This window comes from Cryptotermes secundus, unplaced genomic scaffold (assembly GCF_002891405.2).
Source record: "Cryptotermes secundus unplaced genomic scaffold, Csec_1.0 scaffold632, whole genome shotgun sequence".
NCBI lineage: Eukaryota > Metazoa > Arthropoda > Insecta > Blattodea > Kalotermitidae > Cryptotermes > Cryptotermes secundus.
Window position 1 is genome coordinate 1,838,425 of NW_019738356.1, and position 20,041 is coordinate 1,858,465.

General features: G+C 37.0%; 2 protein-coding genes across 9 annotated transcripts in view; both read right to left on the reverse strand.

Annotated features, from left to right (window-relative positions):
* Nucleotides 1-291: 291 nt before the first annotated feature.
* LOC111870856 lies at nt 292-6,149 on the reverse strand. The gene is made up of 2 exons (XM_023863445.2): nt 5,108-6,149; nt 292-2,350 (listed from the first exon to the last, which is right to left on the reverse strand). The coding sequence occupies exons 1-2, from the start codon at nt 5,200-5,202 to the stop codon at nt 1,030-1,032; spliced, it is 1,416 nt and encodes a 471-aa protein (XP_023719213.1). The 5' UTR covers nt 5,203-6,149; the 3' UTR covers nt 292-1,029.
* An 864-nt stretch (nt 6,150-7,013) lies between these two features.
* LOC111870833 (glucosamine-6-phosphate isomerase) overlaps nt 7,014-20,041 on the reverse strand; it is a 119,019-nt gene continuing 105,991 nt past the window's right edge. For 4 of the 8 annotated variants that reach the window (XM_023863415.2, XM_023863414.2, XM_023863411.2 and 1 more), the window contains 6 exons: nt 15,448-15,595; nt 13,995-14,096; nt 12,191-12,373; nt 11,420-11,604; nt 8,942-9,115; nt 7,014-8,106 (listed from right to left, as the gene is read on the reverse strand). In XM_023863415.2, the coding sequence (XP_023719183.1) occupies nt 8,044-8,106; nt 8,942-9,115; nt 11,420-11,604; nt 12,191-12,373; nt 13,995-14,096; nt 15,448-15,571 (831 nt within the window). In that variant the 5' untranslated portion in view covers nt 15,572-15,595 and the 3' untranslated portion in view covers nt 7,014-8,043. Of the gene's footprint in view, nt 8,107-8,941; nt 9,116-11,419; nt 11,605-12,190; nt 12,374-13,994; nt 14,097-15,447; nt 15,596-17,898; nt 18,140-20,041 lie in introns of those variants that run through there. The other 4 variants (XM_023863409.2, XM_023863412.2, XM_023863410.2 and 1 more) reach the window with 4 other exon arrangements.

Here is a 20,041-nt window from a genome sequence, read left to right on the forward strand (position 1 = left end):
CCATAGTGCGGCTGGAAGGATTAGGTAAATTGAAAAAATCCACCTCATTGGGATTCAATCCCACAACCTACCAGCTTGTAGCATACTGCCTCAACCAAATATGGTACCACATGCCCCCACATAAGAGAAATATAATTCATTATTTTATAGTGCACTGTAAACAAATCTGAAGTGGATCAATCTCAATAATATGACCTATAAGAATACATGACAATTCAATATCAAGGTCTTCTACAACATTGTTACATGTGAATCCATTGCATAGGTAACGGCTTGTTGATACATGTATCTGGGATGACAAGCTGGAAGTTGGTTGTTAAGGAATGGCTCGATAAGCATTGTTCTCACAGCAATGTAGACAGACATTTCCTGCACAATGGAGATGTAGTTTTCATTACAATGAATAGCTGAACTGTTCGACTCAGTGTCCCCTATTTGGTATTCCAAGCAAATAGAAAGTAGCAATAGTAGTAGTAGAGAAGAATAAGAATAATAAGAAGTGAGTTGGCAGTGAATCGGCGTGCTTTCGAAAACTAAGCAGAGCTATGCAGAATTTGAGGAGACCAGAGGTGCAAGATCTGAACAACAGTGAGGGATTCGTTATCCAGAAGGAGCTCAATGTGTGAACTGTTATGATAGAGTGTAATTGTAACATGGAGGTCAAATAAACCCAGTCATCAAATCTAGAATCCAGTTATTAGTTCCGATACTCCAGATACACTTGACAATATGTAGCACCTGAAGATAACTAAAAAAATGGTTGAAGCATGAACTGTGTTTTAATAATTACACACACCCATATGCACACATAAACACATGAAATATATCACTGACAGCCGTTTCAATCGCAGTACAATACAAATATGCAACAGGATGCAAAATTAGAAATTGGATTCTCCTGCATATGAATTAGGTTTGGAATCCACTACATAGTGAATCATAGCTATGGGAAAATGTGGAAATTTTGGAAGTTCTGTTGATTGGACCACAGAAGTGCATATAACTTAGAAGAAAGGATAAGTTTTTTTGTTACAGCCATCCTCTTTGCACAAAATCCTGCACAACAAATTTAACCTTTTCCTCAAAGAGTTCACCACCATAGTTGTCCTGAAGCATTACATCAGCATTCACATCTGACAACTGAGGTACTTCATTTTCATGAGCAGTAATGAATTTTGCCATGAAGAGGATGTGTGGCAATTCTTTTGGAGCATTTGTATTGAGTTCATCCTGAAACTTTTCTATGGAGAAAGGATCAATATCACATGCTAATCCAGTGAGACAGTCAATGAATTCATGATGATAAAGTCCTATCAGATCATCACAGTGGTCCTTTACCACACCACTAACTGCACTGCTATATATGAAGAATATTAGATCATGGATTGGTGAGGCATAGAGTGTGGTTTGAAAATCCACAAATTTTATACTGATAGGAATTTCAGTCTTGCATGGATCATTTGCATTGTCATCATCAGTTTCATATAAGAACATCATGTTATTTACCCAAAAGTCATTATGGACAAATGTAGCAAATGGTTCCTTAGGAGGAGGAGGAGAAGGATTCACCTTCCTCTTCAAATCCTCTCGTAAAATCCTTTCTATCTTTTCAAGATACGGCAAACATTCTTGAATACATTTCACATCATTTACTGTAGATGTAATCCATTTCTCTGCTACTTCATCATCTGATATGCCAGCTACTATATATCTGTCACATGATTTGAGAACTGTCTCTTTGAAGACATTTGGTTTCAAGATTTTGAGTGCTACTGAAACAGCATGGAATCGGGCCAGTTGAGTCACTCCCAGCTCCATGTGTTTCAAGTTGAGACCTTTTCTGCGATTTCCAGTGCAATATCCATCCACCTTTAGATTCCCTAAAAGAAGAACTGCTGTGTCATCTGATTTATCATTAAAATCTCCTTGTTTATTTGTACGAGCACCATAGAACTTTGGGAATACATCGACACGTTTGTTGCTTGGAACTCCTTTCTCTTCTTGTAGATCCTTATACTGTGGGCTTACAAGCCTGTATGCATTCACCTCTTTGCTGAATGTAACTTCAATATCAAAGGCCTCACGAAGAAACGCTGATGGTGGTACTAGTTTAACTACCAATGCGAGTGTGTTTCTCTTGTTACCTTGTTTAATGTTAAGTTCTGCAGATAGAATGGCGCTGCCATAATTATCCCCAGGTTGAGTGAGAGCCTGGGTTTTGAAGTCTTCCACTCTGACATCAGAACCCAATTGTGGGGAAAGCAAAGATTCAAATTCTTGTTTTGTTAGCTCAAATATAGTACTATCTTTATCAGGACACACTTCCATCTTTTGCACTTGACAACGAAATCTGTGAAAGAAACAATTTGTAGAACATTTTAAACTGAGGGAAGGAAACAATGAATTTCAAAGTTTCTGTGTTTTTAATTAATCATTACAAATTTGTCATAAAAAGTCAAGCTGTTCGTGTGTGTGATTAATCGCCCCACCATGCAGATGTGTGGCGAAGGGGAAGCATAGTTCCACACATTAACCTTGGTAGTACATGGAGGAGAGTTGTCAGTTTCAATTACAGACCACATTACGCCTGGGAAAACAGCCTCCAGTGTTGACTGGATGCGAGTCTGGATGGGCCCCAGGGCAAGTCTCGATGCTGTTGTAAAGAGATCTTTTGCCCATCAGAAATCAAACCCAACTTTCTTTGCCCTCCAGGCAATATACTGACAGACCTATTCCAACTGCACCAAGTATACAGGCAGTAAACTTACACTGTAGGGTTACTTACAAAAACAATACTAAGAGAGGGTATTTTTTGTTTTAAGTATGAAAGCCCCCTCGTTGAACGGCTGTTGTACTGCGATGAGGAAAGCAAATGGAAAAACTACCACATTATCACTTTTCCTGGATAGTCTCTTTNGAAACACAAGAATGAGAATTATCAATGTAAATTCTTCCTGAGCACCTAGCTAACCAACAGATGACTGTAACTTACTATTATCATAAATTTTCATAGAATGATGAGCTCCAAATTTTTATACAGTGGATCTTCAGTCTGACAATTTATCTCTGCTAACTTATCACACTACAAGGAATGTTGCAAATGAAAAACACTTATCACATCCACCCTCACTGATTGTGTTCTGTATAATCTTTGTAAAATAGGGTTTTTCATGACATGATTCACATTCCAGAACATTGTCTGAATAAATGTGTACTGCATTCATTAACCTTTTGCAGGCCAACCTCAAATATACTTGCTTCTGCCCAGTGTCTGCTGGGCCAACACTGAATATTCTTGTCAATTCTAAAGGTACAGATGATGGCCTGTTACACCCAGGATTACTGAACTTCTGGACTTTGCCCATTGTCTGGTATTCTGCAGGAATTAAATGTTTCAGAAACTTGATCTGTTTCTGTCATAAGCTGAAAGACTGCGGAGGCACCCACTTACGTTCGATACCCTAAATGCCTAATCTCAATTACAGGACCAGTGATTCAGAAATATGTCCAGTTTCCTAAATGCTGTGATCTTTTAGAACCTTAGACAGTGGACAATGTCCAGAAACTCAGTACTTCAAACTGAATATACTTGGTTCCAGGTTTTCTACTTTTTCACCCCTTTACACCAACACTGAGTACCTTTGTTATTCTGATGGTTCAAAGCACAAATACTGTACATCCACTTTTTTCAATTTAAAGTTACTGTGTCTCCTTGATTGTCACACTTGTTTTGCACAAATACTAAGTTCAGATAACCATGATGTTGAGAAAAATGATTATGAAATATTGTATGTCACACTATGAAATTGTGCTGGTGCATCCTCAGTGTGAGTTTAGTAAAAACTGTTCCGTTAAGGGTATATCAAATGTAAATAAATTATATCTAATTTTAACTGTTACTCTCCAAAAGAATTTTTAGTTAAAAATTCTAAAGTATTGTAAATATGCACAATAAACATATTCCTTTGACACAATTATTTGGTTTGCATAATATAATGTTCTTATAAGATGTCTGTAAATAGCTGCAGTAACCATGTATTTATATTTATATTGGTATTATGCGATGTATTATGACATGTTGTAGATCTTTGACTTAGTCCCATGAAGCATTAATGCATTGTAATTATAAATTCTGTTCTTTATACTGGGCTTAAAGCCATAAATATATTCTTTACAACTTCTTTATTAAAACTGTCACAACACAACTATATCAATGTCAGTGCCTAGTTCTGGCTCTTACTACATGTTTCGGCTATTAATAGCCATTATCAGGCAAATACATGGCTAACATATATGCACCACTGAACTGCAGTATTAATATATTAAAATACTTGACATAAAAAGACAATAAATTAGATATATATAAAACAAAATTTATGGTATAAAACAAGAATAAAATTCGATTGATGCTTTACATCACTGAGTCAGTCGTTGGTTTTTGTGATTTTTGTTGTGTTCCCACGGACAAATTGGAGTATTCTATATTTTGTGTATAAAACTGTTATATGAGGCTCGTGATGTAGATGTAATATAAATGTTGATTATTTAGTTGGTGCCTCATCTTACAAAGTACTGTCCGTTCTGTAGGGAATGTAATTCTTTGAAAGTTTAAATTTTTGTGCCTTTTCAAAAAAGTGTGAAGAGATAATCAGCAACTCCTCCAAGCAAATCATCAAGAATATCAACAAAAATTAGTAAAATCTGGAGCAGCCTGAACTGAATTGCAGTCCCACTTTCTCTGAATTTAATCTGCTCTTAATCTGTCTGGGAACGTAATTCTGGTTTGCTCATAACAATTTTGTACAATATTTGTAGCATTTGAGATATTACCACAGGAGAATTATTCCAACTTGAACTTATAATGCATTTTATTTCATGTTGTACTACAGAGTGTGACAATTATTCAATAAACAAATTAATAAAATTAACCACTGGACAGTAGTTTCAAGAGTTGGTTGGCCTGATATTTCTTTGCTTGTTGTTAAAACGGATAATCATACACTAAAATCTTCATAGGTGGCCATCAAATTTGAGTTAAAAACCCTCCATCTATCCATACTTGTTTGAATTTTCAGCATTTATACAACATTAATTACATGTAACAAACCTCATAAAACCCTCAGTCCTTGCTGTTTTATTCCTGTGTGAGCCCACACTGGCATTCACACAGCCAGTGCTGTTATGAAACTGAACTACAGGCATTCATTTGAAACTGATAAGAATTTGCATGTTCATTTTTACACACATACTTTTTTTTGTTAATGTCAGAACATGTGTGTCCTTTATCTGTTAAACCATGCCCATATTTTTATCAGTAAACTTTGTATTGTCGTTACGTAACAGGAGCCATCAAACCTATGACAGTTCATCTTTATCTTCAACATTTGTATGAGTTATGGTTTGCACAAGCTCTACTACTGTAAAGCACTTTATTTTAGTCAAGCCATTTATATTATGACTTAATTAGTGAACATATCATATCATGTAATGTATGGAAGGGGTGGGCCATAAAAATCGGCCCCCGCACTGTGACCTTCAATGATCTATTGTGCTTCCCCTTGGATTAGCCCTTTATTAATCCTACTCTCTTAATAAAGTGTACGACCCTGCTTATGGGGGCATCATAAAAGTCACTTGGCTCCATAAAAAATTAACCCAACTGGCAAAATCTTAAATAAGCTGTGGCCTCACAATCACACAGGATTATATCATATCATAATACATCATACAACGGAATCCCCACTTAAATACTCAATTTAAGTTTTTTTTTTATTTAATGTTTGTCCTTCATTTATAGTTAAATTTCAGAGGTCCCAAGTATATCCTTTCAGTGTTAAAGATATTCCTCAGTATAGTGTTCAAATTCAATGCTCTCAAAAAGAAACCTTAATAGTTTCACTGCATACACAATAATTAAATATCCCTCCCAATGTTCCTCCTGAACAGCATGCTGTAGAAAAAAAAAACGATAAATAAAAATGTTTCCTCTGGAGAGAGAACCCTGGCAGAATTGCTAATTTTACTGTTACTGTATCAGTTGAAGTTCAATCCAATTTGTTCCCCAAGTTAAAGTCAACGTCACATTGCAACTGATGGCCAGTCAGTCAGTAAGTCTTGGTGTTGAGCACCCTCCTGGGGCTCATGACCAGATATTCATTACTGTTTGACAGTTATGGTCTTGTTTTTTGTGGGTGCCCTCTCTGATGAGAGGACGGCTCTGTCTTTTGTATATGTTGCTGGTCCTTGCCAGTGCACTCTTTCTTGGGTTGGAGTCTCTTGGTACTCGAGACCATATATTACTGTCTCAAATTTGTGACTTCTCTTTAGTTTCCTCCTACGACTTGCAGGGTCACGGTGGAGGTATTCGACCCTGCTGCCACACGCGTGCTCTCCTCTGTCAATTTGTTCCCCTACTGCTTCACCATTAATAAGAGAATCAGGCCAGCAACAGTGCTTATATTTTCAATGTAACCACGGTAATGAAACATGTTCTGAAGGCCACAAAAATGTAAGATTTAAGTAACCACCAAATACTCAAATAGAATCTGTCAATGAATCTGGTTATTAATCTATTAATGGAGACAGCTTATCTGGATTAAATTGACAAAGACAACAAGTCCTTACAGAAAGCAATGCTTTTCTAACCTCTGTAAGATTGAAGATCTGAAAAATTCACACCAAAATGAATAGCTCTGTTAAGTAATGAAACTTGTTACTGTGCAAATTAGTTTACTTGGGTATGTATTATGATCTCTTAGAGGGCTTTATTTTAAACTATTTTATAACTTGAATGGAAAACAAGCTATGTACCTCCAAAATGTAAGGCTGTCTTCAATTACATTCCATTAGAACCCTTCATAGGCACTGTCACATGAACAACCACAACCCTAACCACAAACAATTTTTTTTATTAGATATATGATTAGAACTACAGGAACATATGTGTTTTCATTTAGGAATATTTAAAGTACCTGTGATCATGAAACTGACCACTAATTAATGCACACCATGAAATAAATTCATAGATTCTATATATTTGTAAGAATAAACATGTTATGCCTCTGTACATGCATGAGATCCCTCAAAATATTACCAAAGCCATTTAAGATACAATAAGGAAAGGTACGTAATATATGAAATATAATATACACCTTTATATAAATATATGCAATAACAATATATTAAAATAGTTAAATATGTCACAAAATCTACCTGAATACTCTTTATGCTTTATATCAGAAAACATCTCTTGGAGGGTCAAATCACAGTTTTATTCCAGTACTTCTTATTGGTCTGTAAATATGAGAAGAACATCACTCCGAGTTAGCATTACAGCAGGTTTCAGAAGTTTCTGCCATGACAAAGGAACCATTTTTCATCTTCTGCCAAATTACGACATTTCTCAGGTGGTTCACATGTTGCTAAATTGACTGTATCACTCTTGAACCATCACTTAATTACATAGAATCTTAAAACAGTTGCAGTTCTATGCCATTCGCTTCAGACTGTAGTGAAATGTGGCTGCGTACAGGTTCTCACTGTCGTGATGGAAATATAATGCTCTTCCACTAATGCAAGTGATTTAGTGACCAATTTGGATGATGGCAAAGCAAGGGAACACCCAGGAGGGGCACAGTACCACCCCCCTCTACCGTGCTCTCTCCTCTATTTCCCTCTGGCACACGTGATTCAGCCCAAAGCACTTGTCCCCAGTGAAGGTCATCACATAATTATCATTACCAATGATCCTGTGAATGGAAGGGCTGGAAGAATGAAGGGGAATATATGGATGCATGTTGGAGGTGCAGCTGTGACAGCCTGAGAGAGATGTGGAGAGGCTGATCTGTTGCTTCAGTAGAAATATGAAATTCACACTGACCAAATTCAGTAGAAGTAACTTATAATCAAATTAGTAATGGAAATACACTGAAAATGCCTCTGCTAGAATACCATCAGCAATAAAACCTGTATATAAACTTGCTTCAATTAAGAATTTTTTTTTTTTCACCGCTGTGCTCAATATATGGTGTTCTGATAGAGTTGTTAATTGCCGCTGAAGTCAGACCACGGTCCATCAATCAGTTTACTATGTACATTCCAAAGATTCTGTAACATAAACATCACAAACTATATTTTGAGTCTCACTGGCTGTGCTTGCCAATCAATGAACAAGCAAAGCAAATAGTATTTCTTGTAATGCAAATTGGCAATAGCAAATCTCTCTTCCTTATGCAGTCTACTACTGCAGTATAGGAATACATTAGTCAGGTGAAGCATTTTTAAAGAGATGTCAGCAGAACCTTGCAGTGACAGAAATACTTGAAAAAACTAAAATTCTTGATTTGAGAGGAATGGAACCATTTAGAAGCAAGATATGCATTAATGACAGGATATTGGAACAAATTAGTACTTCTAATATTTGGGATATCCCCTGATGGAGAAATGGATTAGGATGTAAAATTTGTAAATTTATTCAGAATAAGCAGAAATTATAAATCAGATCTTCAAACCACCATTGGTTTCTGGGCATACAAGAATACTTAAAGGATGTTTGTTAGACCAACATCTCATGGTTGATAAGAACTAATGACAGAAGATGGAGAAATGAACATTATGACGGCTGCAAGATATGCCATTTCAGACCATAAAAGAAATGAAGAAATTATGAGAACTAGAAGTTCCACATATAAGAGAATTTACAGAACAACACAGAAGAAACTGAGGGGGCAAAAAAAAAAAGTTTACAAAATGAACTCTGATAGGATTCCAAAAGGATCTTAAAATATAAACTAAAAGAAAGAATAAGTGTGGAAGACTTCTGATACAATGGAAAACTTATGTTTTGTATCCTCTGTGACATCACACTAAGGTGACAACTAAAGCACATACAAAATAACATTTCATATATAATCCCTTAAAAGCAGTACCAAAACTGACATACCTTGAAATACTTGACAGTCTTAACTCTGAGTTCCAATGTGGCATCTTCATCACAGAGAAATATTGTGTGTCTGTGTTGCTGGAATGCAGATACTGTCCACATGTGGTTTACACCTTCTTCTATGGCTTTGTACAGTGCAAATGCTTTGTGGGTTCCTGTTATGAGGATCATAACCTGTCAACCAGGAAATAAATATTGTATACTGTTACTGACATTTCCAACATAAATATCAAGGAATATGAGACACTTACCAGCACAACATTATCCAATATACTTCATATGAGGCCTATAAAAAAACAACACATTCCTGAAGCCAGAACAAGCATAACATTCACCACAACCTTGTGTTTTACTTACTTACTCATGGAGCTGAGCTCTTCTTGAGGAGCTGTCAATTCTGCAGCTACTCAAGAGCTTCCCAGCATTTTATGGAACCCTAAGGTTCATTACTGTGTCCACAAGAGCCCTCCACTGGTCCCTATCCTGAGTCAGATCAATCCAATCCATCCCATCCCATCCTATCTCTCTAAGATCCATTTTAATATTGTCCACCCACCCACGCCTTGGTCTTCCCAGTGATCTCTTTCTTTCTGCATTTCCCACCAATATCCTATATGCATTCCTCTTCTTCCACATTTGTGCTACATGCTCTGCCCACCTCATCCTCTTTAACTTGATCATTCTAATTATACTTGGAGAAGAGCACAAGTTATGAAGCTCCTCATTATGCAGTTTTCTCCAACCTCCCGTCACTTCTTCTCTCTTCGGTCCATATATTCTCAACACTCCGTTCTCGAACACCCTCAGTCTATGTTAAGGTCCAAGGCTTTTTGAACATTTCTGTAACCTTGTGTTTTACTAAGAAGAAATTCATACCACATAATTTTGAGATTATTTATATATAATTCTAATGTACACATAAGCAATCTGCTTTCATTATACAAACTTCTGAAGATGGAATTATGGGACTGAAAACATGCAAAGTGATTATATTCATTGAACAAGATTGCACATTTTCTTGTCATTTCCTGCTGACTTAGCCTGGTCTCAAGTAATTAAAAAGCTGTAGTGAATCTGACAAGGGTTGTCCAGTGATTGAGGTTAGCTCTTTCTAAAAGGGACACAACAGAGTAGGTGTCTCCACCCCCACCCCCCACCTGAGGCTCGGACAGATCCAGTTTTCAAAACATTGTGTTTTCAAGTTTCGAGAACACTAGACGATGGACAAAGTCCAGAAAAAGTCAGCAATTCTGAGTATTCACTGAAGTGTTTAGTAAAGCTTGTTACACTTGATGGTTGACTCACTCCTTAACGATTCTATAATGTAAGATTTGAGGTTTTTGCAGCGGTGACTATGAAGAAAGCAGTTTTCTGCGATGTGGTGCCATGTAAATATTGTGTTAACTGACATTTCGGAGGAACGTATTGCATCCATCTTCAAGGTAAAGAAAAAAATAAGAAAATCCATGAGCGAGGAACCAGCGTGAGCAGGTGCTCACAGACTTTTCTTCTTTTTCTCTTCTACCCTGAAGATGGAGGTGATACGTTCCTCCGAAATGTCAGTTAACACAATATCTACATGGCACCACATCACAGAAGACTGCTTTCTTCAAGCGTATAATGCTTTGAAAAATACTTGTATAATAATATTACTTAAAAATATTCTCATTCCACGTCTGCATGGTGGCTCAGTGTTGATCTGATTAAGGTTTTTGGGCCATGATGTGTATGTACTGACCGTCTTCTAGTGCATACAATCTCACTTGTCACTTCACTACATGTTTCGGCATCACTGTGCCATCCTCAGGTGTGTTATTTACGTTAAACTATTGTACTAATCACCATCATGTGTCGTTCGTAAAATGATTTAAAATGTATATTCGTCATGTACTATAATAAAATTTATATATTAAAATTTTGTTAAGATTTATCATCTTATATGTCGTATTTCAAACTCGTGTATTATATCAATCTTCCACTATGGGAGTTGTTCTTCCTATATTTTGTGTATACTGTGTCTTGTGATGTGTCCTTCTCTTGTGGCTCTGTGGTTATATTGCTGGAGCAATACAACACACAGAGTCCAAGACACTGAGTCACAGAAATTATTAGGAAATGCTGTTCATAAATCAACAGTTACAAACACATGAATGGTATAAAACTTTTAGGTTACAGTTAACAAATTTAAGGTAGACAGAATCTATACTCATACAGTAAGCTCTTCACAAAATAGAAGAATAAAACAATAACAGTAGTATCATATCTGTATGAAATATATGTAATATGAAAGAAGGATTTATGAGTTGTTACGAACTTCTCGTATATGCTGTTTTGTGTGAGTAGGAAGTACAGACGTTAAGACATAAGAATTAGGGAGGCGGTTAAATTAAAATTACGGGCTTTGATATTCATGATGTCAAACCTTTCTGTTATCAGAGGCTCACCAATGAGTGAGCTGAAAGAAGAAACTCATCCTACCTCTTTGGCATCCATAACAGTACCAACACCTACTGTTAAGGCTTGCTTAGGAACTTTTGACATGTCATTTCCGAAGAAGCGAGCGTTGGCTTCCAGAGTATCTTGGGCTAGGGTCTTTACTCTTGTTCTTGACACCAAAGATGATCCAGGTTCATTAAATGCTATGTGTCCATCTGGGCCAATACCTGAATATGAACAGTGGTCATTAAACGGTAAGTATGTACACATACAATGCCTGGTGCATGGGTATGGAACATGGTCCTTTATTTTGAAAGAAAAGAAAAAGACATACATTTCAAGTTTGATTCTTTAAATGATAATCTATATGTGTCACAATAATTTCTTTTATAAGAAGAGCATTGTCTTCTGGGTTTTAACACCGTGTACTCCGGAGACAGCCAAACTACTGCCTCCATCTTCAGGGTTAAGGAGTACACCCAGCAAGAAACCTGCAGAAGCAGGGAGCACAAGCTGAGTGCCGTTACATGTTCTCCCAAAATTCTGGGCAGAAGATAGAACCTGTTATTTAAATTAAATGTTAAATGACGGAAAATCTTTAAGTAACCTTAGATAACGGCTCCACATATATTAAATCAAGAAGGTACTGGACGTATATTATAGATGGGGGGGGGGGACTAGACATGCATGCAGAATTTTAGTTTGAAACCCCTTGAAAAGCAGTAACTTGATCTGCAAGCGAAGAAATGCGTCTGTCTAGCCCTCTGATGTGTGTAAGTTTGTATACATATTCAGATGAGTACAATTCTTTACCTCCGATAAATAATTCTATTCCTCCAGCTTCTGTTATTTTTCTCTCAAATTCGTCACATTCCTTCTGAAGATCTGAAGCATTCCCATCCAAAATGTGAACATTGGCAGGATTTATGTCAATATGCTTAAAGAAGTTATTCCACATGTAATAGTGATAACTCTCGGGATGATCCCTTGGAAGATCTGAAAACCATACACTGAGTAATCTGGAGATTTTATCAGAATTAATCCACACTGGGGGGGGGGAGACAAAAACATAAGGAAATAAAAACTGAAGGAAATGTCTCAGGCAAAGCAGGAATGATACCAGGTCAAAGTACAGGAACATGGTATCAAACAAAACTGTCTGTATCTGTCAAAGATTTCTACTGGTAATTGTAAACTTATCAACAGCATGGTAAGGTTTATCTGCTTTTCAAGTACCACTAATACAGCAAATTAATACATTTCTTATATTTTGATCCATCTTATTACAAATTGAATATTCACAAATTAACATAATTGAATAATTATCCTTGATATGGCAAACATAGACAGAAAACCTTGAAGTACTACAAAATTTAGTCATATGAATAATAGTGGTGTAAGAACAGAGAAACAATATCCATTATGTAATATCTAAAGGGTATTATGAATAATTTAAGAAAATTGGTATACAAAAGTAATTATTTTTATAACCTCACACTTCTATCAACCCCATCATGTTCTACTTCTTTATCTGAAACAAACAAATTTAATTAAATGAAAACAAAATGGCACTGTCAACTGTGACTCCTTATTAACCTTATATGATTACAACTTAGATGCAGCTTTCACCCAACCACATTTTAACTTTTGATGCTTTCAAAAATTCTACCAAATTATCATAATTCTTGGATCTACAGTAACATATTTACTAGCAATCCCATCATTTGATGCAATGAAATTCACTGCATGCCAGTGACAATCCTGTCAAATGACTATTACTAATGTCTGTGTAAATGCAATTTTCAATTGAAATGTGAAGAAACTTCAGGTGTAGCTTGTTGAAGCTCAAAAGAATCAAAATGTACAGCAACTGTCAACTTGTTTCCCTTTTCTCTCCAGTTTTTGTTTTGAATAAATAAGAGACAATCTTTAGATGATTCAAAAGCAGGAAACATAATTAATTATAGTACATACTTTTTTTTTAGTTGTAATCTATCTCTCCATTAAATCGGACATTTACACAATGGAATCGTCCGTCAAATAGAATCAGATATTAAATAATAACATATAATGGGCCTCTGAACACTACATCAGCCATTGTGTACATAATATGTCCGTATAAGCATTACATATAATACAATTACACCTGCCAACTTCCAAATACCATCACATATAAAACTTTTGACTATGTAACTGGTAAGCACCTGAAGATGGCATTATTATGCCGAAACATGTAGTGCGAGGGAAAGAAGGAGATAAATGAATGTATGCACTGCAAGACGGATTAAATAAATCATGGATGTAACTGGTTATTTAAGACTTCAACTTTTATTGTAATTTATATTTTATATTCACTCATATCATTTTATACCACTGCATACACTTGGAAGGTTAGCGCTGTATCCTATATTCGACATGCAATTCAACAACGAAAAGTTTGATATATTTGCCTGATGATGGCCTTTTGAAGGCCGAAACATGTAACAAAAGTATCTCTTAGAGCTACTTACACGTATTATTGACTGTTGTGTTATGACAGTTTTCAGTAAGAAATAATACAGTACATCCTTTCATTCATTTTGAAATGATTAATTCAAGTTTTGATAGAGAAACTCACCAACATACTCATCCATATTGAATGTCTTCACATACTTGAATGAAATCTTCCCAGCATTGTGGAATTCAATCAGCTTCTTATACATACCCAGAGGAGTACTCCCTAGGAACAAGAAACAACAGGAAAATACCTAGTAAATAAAAACAGTTAAACAAAACAAAAATAAATAGAAAACCATATTATCTCAGATTTACATATCATACATGGGGGATGCGAGTGTAGTTAGTTGAGGCACTGTGCTACAAGCCGGATGGTCGCGGGTCTGAATCCCATGAGGTGATTTTTTTTTCAATTTACCTATTCCTTCCAGCCGCACAATGGCCCTGGGGTCGACTCAGCCTCTAACAGAAATTACTACCAGGAATATTTTTGGGGGTAAAGGGTGGCCAGCACTTAAGGCTGATAACCTCACTGCCATCTGTGAGCCAATTGTCTAGAAAATGTGGGACCCTTGACATCTCACAACCCTATGGGGCCTCAAAGGCCTGTTACAACAACAGCTTTATCTTTTTTTACCATATATCATACATTAACAAAAGTCCACATGCTTATGCTTTGTTTTAAAAATAAATACCCAAAAACATTCTAAAGTTAGATTCTGAGTTTTGTTTTTAAAAAAAATCTTCTACAGTTTGCAGTGCTAACATGGCAGACGTGACAATCGCTTTCAAACTTACCTGGGTCAACCATTAATACATATATACCAATTTTTGTGAATTATACACATCACCTAGAATTACAATACTAAGATCAACAAGGCTATGATGCTTGGGAATGTGGCAAGGATAGAGTAGATAAAAAGTGGATACAGAACGTTGGTACAAAAGTCTCTTGGAAAATGTACACTGGTAAGACCAAAAAGAGATGAAAGCATAACATTACTATGTAACTTTGGAGACAGGTCACAGGATAGTGGATGAAATGGATCAGGAAACTTTATTAAAAGTGTAGGATTAATAAAAGGCTAATCCTAGGGGAAGCACAATAGATCATTGAAGGTCGCAGTGCAGGGGCCGATTTTTATGGCCCACCCCTTACATACATTACAAATGGATCAGGATCATTTTCAGTGGAAGGCTTTGGTATTAGCAGCGTTTAAATTTTGTGTTCTGCTATCATGGCATTAGTTTAGTAGTTCAGAATGTGAATATGTTAAGCACTGGATATATGACAAAGCATGTCACTACTTAAGATTTAATTCTTGCCAAGTTTGATGCCTCCTGGGAACAGAGATCATCTTCACAGCTGATCTTTGGGGGTTCCTAGCTACTGCTGGTAATCGAACCACGATTCCTCAGTCATCCAAACCTGTAGCCTGGTCTATCATGCTTAATATCTTTGAAGCTTATTTTCGTTACTTTTCAAGATCAGTTATTTTCGATGAAACTTTTTCCAAACATTTTCTTGTCATCACTTCAACAGATCTGTTGTTATAAATTATTTTACTATTTACCTGTTGGCAGTCCAAGAACGAAGTACTTATCAGGTCCAGGGTTGAAGTCATTAATTCTCTTGAGAACATATTTTGCTGACCATTCAGCTACCTTGTCTGCAGTATCCAAAATCAATAATTTCATTGTAGTACAGTAAGGGCTTCAAACCTAGAACACACAATAGGGAGTAGTAGTAGAAGAAGAAGAAGAAGAAGAAGAAGAAGGAGAAGGAGGAGGAGGAATAAAAAAATGTTTTAGTGTTCAGACAATATTCAAGAGTGACTGTACTCACCCTCGTTTTGATATAAATGTGTATAATCTATTACACAAGCCTAACACTGAATTGCAGTTCAAAGACCTGCCATCTTAGTTTATCTTTATTATACAGTTCGAATGTTATGCACAGTCCTCAGAAACACAGCATCGTTCAAGCAGTTCCGTCAAGATTATCAATCCTGACGTACTTTCTAACAAGAATCGTACTTGTGACATTTGAGGTTTTCACGGTCGTGACTATAAAGAATGCTGTCTTCTGGGATGTGGCGCTGTGTAGATCATGTGTGAACCGATGTTTCAGAGGAACATATCTCCTCCATCTTCAGGGTGGAGAGGAAGATGGAGGTGATACGTTCCTCTGAAATGCCAGTTCACACAAGATCTATATGGCGCCATATTCAAGAAGACGACATTCTTCAAGAATTCTATTTCTGTGTCTCCTGTAGTTTTAAGTCCACACAGTTAAACTTGAGACGACAAAAAGGGAAAGAGCAAGGACAGCTCAGTAAGTTACACACCTGGGGCCACAGCAACCTTTCCTTGGGATCATGTGGCCAAAGTGTGATTATTCACCTACATTTAAAGCAGCAGTAGGCAATGAATGCATGGAGCCTTACCTCCACTCTCACATTTCCACATGGTGTGTGGTGTTTAAGTACAGGAATAACGTTACAGCTCAATAAATCTATGCATGTAAAATATGTAGTTATGGCTGCAAAACATTACCTTCTGTAGTTCAATAATAATTAATAATTTTGATTAATATGCTGAACACTGCTACAGGCATAACAAATCCTGGGAAATACCGTGTACTAATTAAGTAGCTTATTATGTAACCATCCACATGCTAGGTCAGAGAATAAGTGTCCAACTTAAAGACCAAGGATGTGACAATGCACTGCCTGCTCAGGGCTAACACAATTCTGGTAGTGCCCATAACCAAAGATACATTCATGAAAAAAACTGTAACAGATGGACAGCCAGGATAGCTCATTCAGCACACTGAAGGGCTATGGGCTGGATGGCTGCAGTTAAATTCCCAGCAGGGGCAAGAGATTTCTCTTCTCCACAGCTTCCAGACTGGCTCTGGGGCCCACACAGCCTCCTATCCAATGGGTATCGGAGGTTCCTTCTTGGAGCAAAGTGGCTGTGGCGTGAAACTGACCACACACCTCCGTCTAGTGCCGAAGTCAAGAATGTTGAAGCTATACCTCCACTCCCCCATGCATCCTGATGGTATGGTGCTTAATTAATTACAGTGACAACTTACATTTTTTACTTTACTGTAACAGATGTATCACATCAAAGGAAATTTCTTTCATGAGGACAGCACAGAGCAGTTGCTGACACCACAGGTAAGTCCTCCTTAAGAGACTTATGGTTTCTCCGTTAGTCAAACAACAAAATGGGGTGGGGGGGGGACAAAATGAATTTAAGAGAATTTTGGTGTGAAAACTCTTGACAAGCACCCACTTTGAAAACAGAGGAGTTGTGAGGATAATACTGAATTAGATCTTAAGGAAAGTGATACAGGAAGGGTGAACTGGATTGAACTACATTGATTATGGATAAAAGTGGCCTCTGATATTACTGGTACTGTATTTTTCTGATCTATTACCACGACATTTACTTATTTCCTGCTGGATTAGTGGGTGTCCTTCATAATTTATTATTCTGTCATCCATCATTAAACTCACAGCATAATTAAATAAATATTCATAAAAGGAAGCCTTACTTTCCACCACCCAACCAAAGAATAATTACCAGTGTGTCATGCATACTGGAACCAAAGAACTGAGTATCATAAGCACATAATGCAGATAATTACAAGGTTCATTCAGCAAGGAAGAAATAAATGCTGATTTAATTGAATTTTTACGTTCTCATGCTGGTGACTATGAAGATCATTGTATTTGGGGTTGACTTCTTGGCTCTTCTGAAGATGGAGGCTGCGGGTTCCGCCGAAACGATGGTAATATTCTACCTAGCTACACGGAGTCACATCCCAGACGACAGTAGTTTTCACTAAATTAACATGGTTCACGTATGTCGTGAAGGTCAGCACTGTGCACTATTTAATATAATAAATTCCTTGAAGAAGGCATTAATTATAGTGCTGGATAATGTCGCTTAAGTTACCTTCAAGGGATCTTTGGACACTTCTTTAAGGGTGAAAATACAAACGATGTACCTACCTAACCGCTGGAATTGACACAGAGGGCCCACGGTCAAACTGACTGACTTTTTGTTGCTTCGTTACCATACAAACTAACACATTTCAAACAAATCTGGTAACTATGGCAGAAAATGCTTACTTGGCTTACTTCAAGTCACTGACCTCACTCACGCCTCTCACTCCCGGTGCTCCCAGTCCGCCCGGTAACTGCTTATATTCGGCATAGCGGCGTGTTGATAGCATCCATAGCATACTCTTCCTTTTTGTAATCAACAACGACCTTAAATTTTTATGTAATAGATGTCACTGCAACCTATGTTGCTTGTGCTTCCCTCAAGTGCAAATCTGTTAAACTTCAATCCATGAGCGGGAACTTCAAAGACATCAGACGAAATGAGTGCATTTAAGAGAAAATAAAGAGTATTTGATGAACAGGTGTAGAAAGTAACTTTCAATAAATGCGGTGTTAATAGTACAAAAACCATTTTGAATCCTTCTTGAGACGTCAACAGTCACTTAGCTACTTAAAGAATTCCCCAATATTTTTTTTCCAGCCTGAATACTCATACAGTGCTCACAGGAATCCAGGCTATACCATCCCATCATATTTTTGTAAGACCCAGTTTAATAGTATTCTTACACCTACAATGACTTTACCATTTCTCTTCTCTCCCATGTGCGCTGATTGCTCTTCACAACTCAACTTCTTTTGCTGTATCATGCTAATCACGTTTGGCAAATGGTACAAGTTATGAAGCCCCTCATTAAGCTCTTCTCTACGTCTTCTTATTATATATTTCTTGGGCTCAAATATTCTTCTCAGCACCCTGTTCACAAACACCCTCGGTCTGCTTTCTTCCCTTAATGTCAGAGAACATGTTTCATATCAATTCATAATAATTATTTTATTTATTAATTTTTTACATAGCAGATGAGAAGACAAAAGATTCTGAACTGAATGGTTGCAAGCATGACCCATATTCAATCTTCTTTTAACTTCCTCCTCAATCAGATTTTGATTTGTTACTCTCATTCCCAAATATCTGGACTTCCCCACATGTTCAAAGGGCCAATTCGCCATCTTCATGTTATAACTTTATCCTGCTTTCTAGTTATGTGACATCAACATATATCAACATATACATTTCCCTTTGTTTACCTTTAGACCAACCTCCAAAGCAGCATCAATTTGTCCTGATGGCATTAATGTTATGGCTCAACAGATTTATACTATCAGGATAGACTTGAAGCTGGTGTATTCCACTCAATTTCCGTTCTTCTTGGTTTCCTTGGACCTTTATAATGACTTCTTCTGAAGAGAAATTGAGAAAATTGGTGAAAAAGCATCTCCATGTTTTAGGCCATTTTGATTGGGATATGTACTAACCAAATATTTACCCTTATAGGCAAAGTTGTCACTGTACTTATCTAACTAAGCACTATGTCATGAAGGTGAATGGGGGAGTGGATGTATAGATCCACATTTTCTTGACTTTGGCACTTGATGGAGGTGAATTGTCAGCTTCACAGCCCTGCTGCTTTACCACCAGAGAAAGAGCCCCTGGCACCCATTGGATAGCAGCCTGGGTGGGCCCCAGAGCCGGTCTGGATGATGTGGAGAAGAGAAAATTCTTGCCCCTACAGGGACTCCGACCCCTCAGTTCTCCAGCCATGTAGCCAGTTGCTATACCGACTATATTATCCCGGCTCCTAAATATTTACAACATCCTATCACTAGAAAACTTCACAATTTTAACTCCTGATATGATTTCTGTATGCACAAAACCTATATCTAATTCATGATTGTCATTCACTTTTCCCTAGAAAAATTCATATTCACCTACCGGCTTGGCGCCACTTCTGTCCCATCTGACTTCCTGTACTCCCACTAAATCTAACTTATACCTCGTATATTGATATTTCTGCTGCAAGAACTGTCAATGATCCTGCCCTACAGAGATTCCCTGCAATCAGCATGATAACTATCATATTTATTTTCTTTCGTTTAGGTTGAAGAAAATTATGAGATTTCAAAAGCGCAGACCTAGATGGGATTTGGAGAAGTTATATGCTCAAAGACAAAGCTTGCAGGAGACCCTAGAAGAGAAACTCGGTGCAAATGAAGGTGAAAGCGGAAATGCTGAAGTGTAGTGGAACAGTAT

Excerpts from the sequence above, each read along its gene's own strand:
- LOC111870856 (XM_023863445.2), bottom strand. The coding sequence starts at position 5,202 with ATGCCTGTAGTTCAGTTTCATAACAGCACTGGCTGTGTGAATGCCAGT. Across the intron at positions 2,351-5,107 it reads AGGACTGAGGGTTTTATGAG|ATTTCGTTGTCAAGTGCAAA; the intron begins GTTTGTTACATG and ends TTTCTTTCACAG.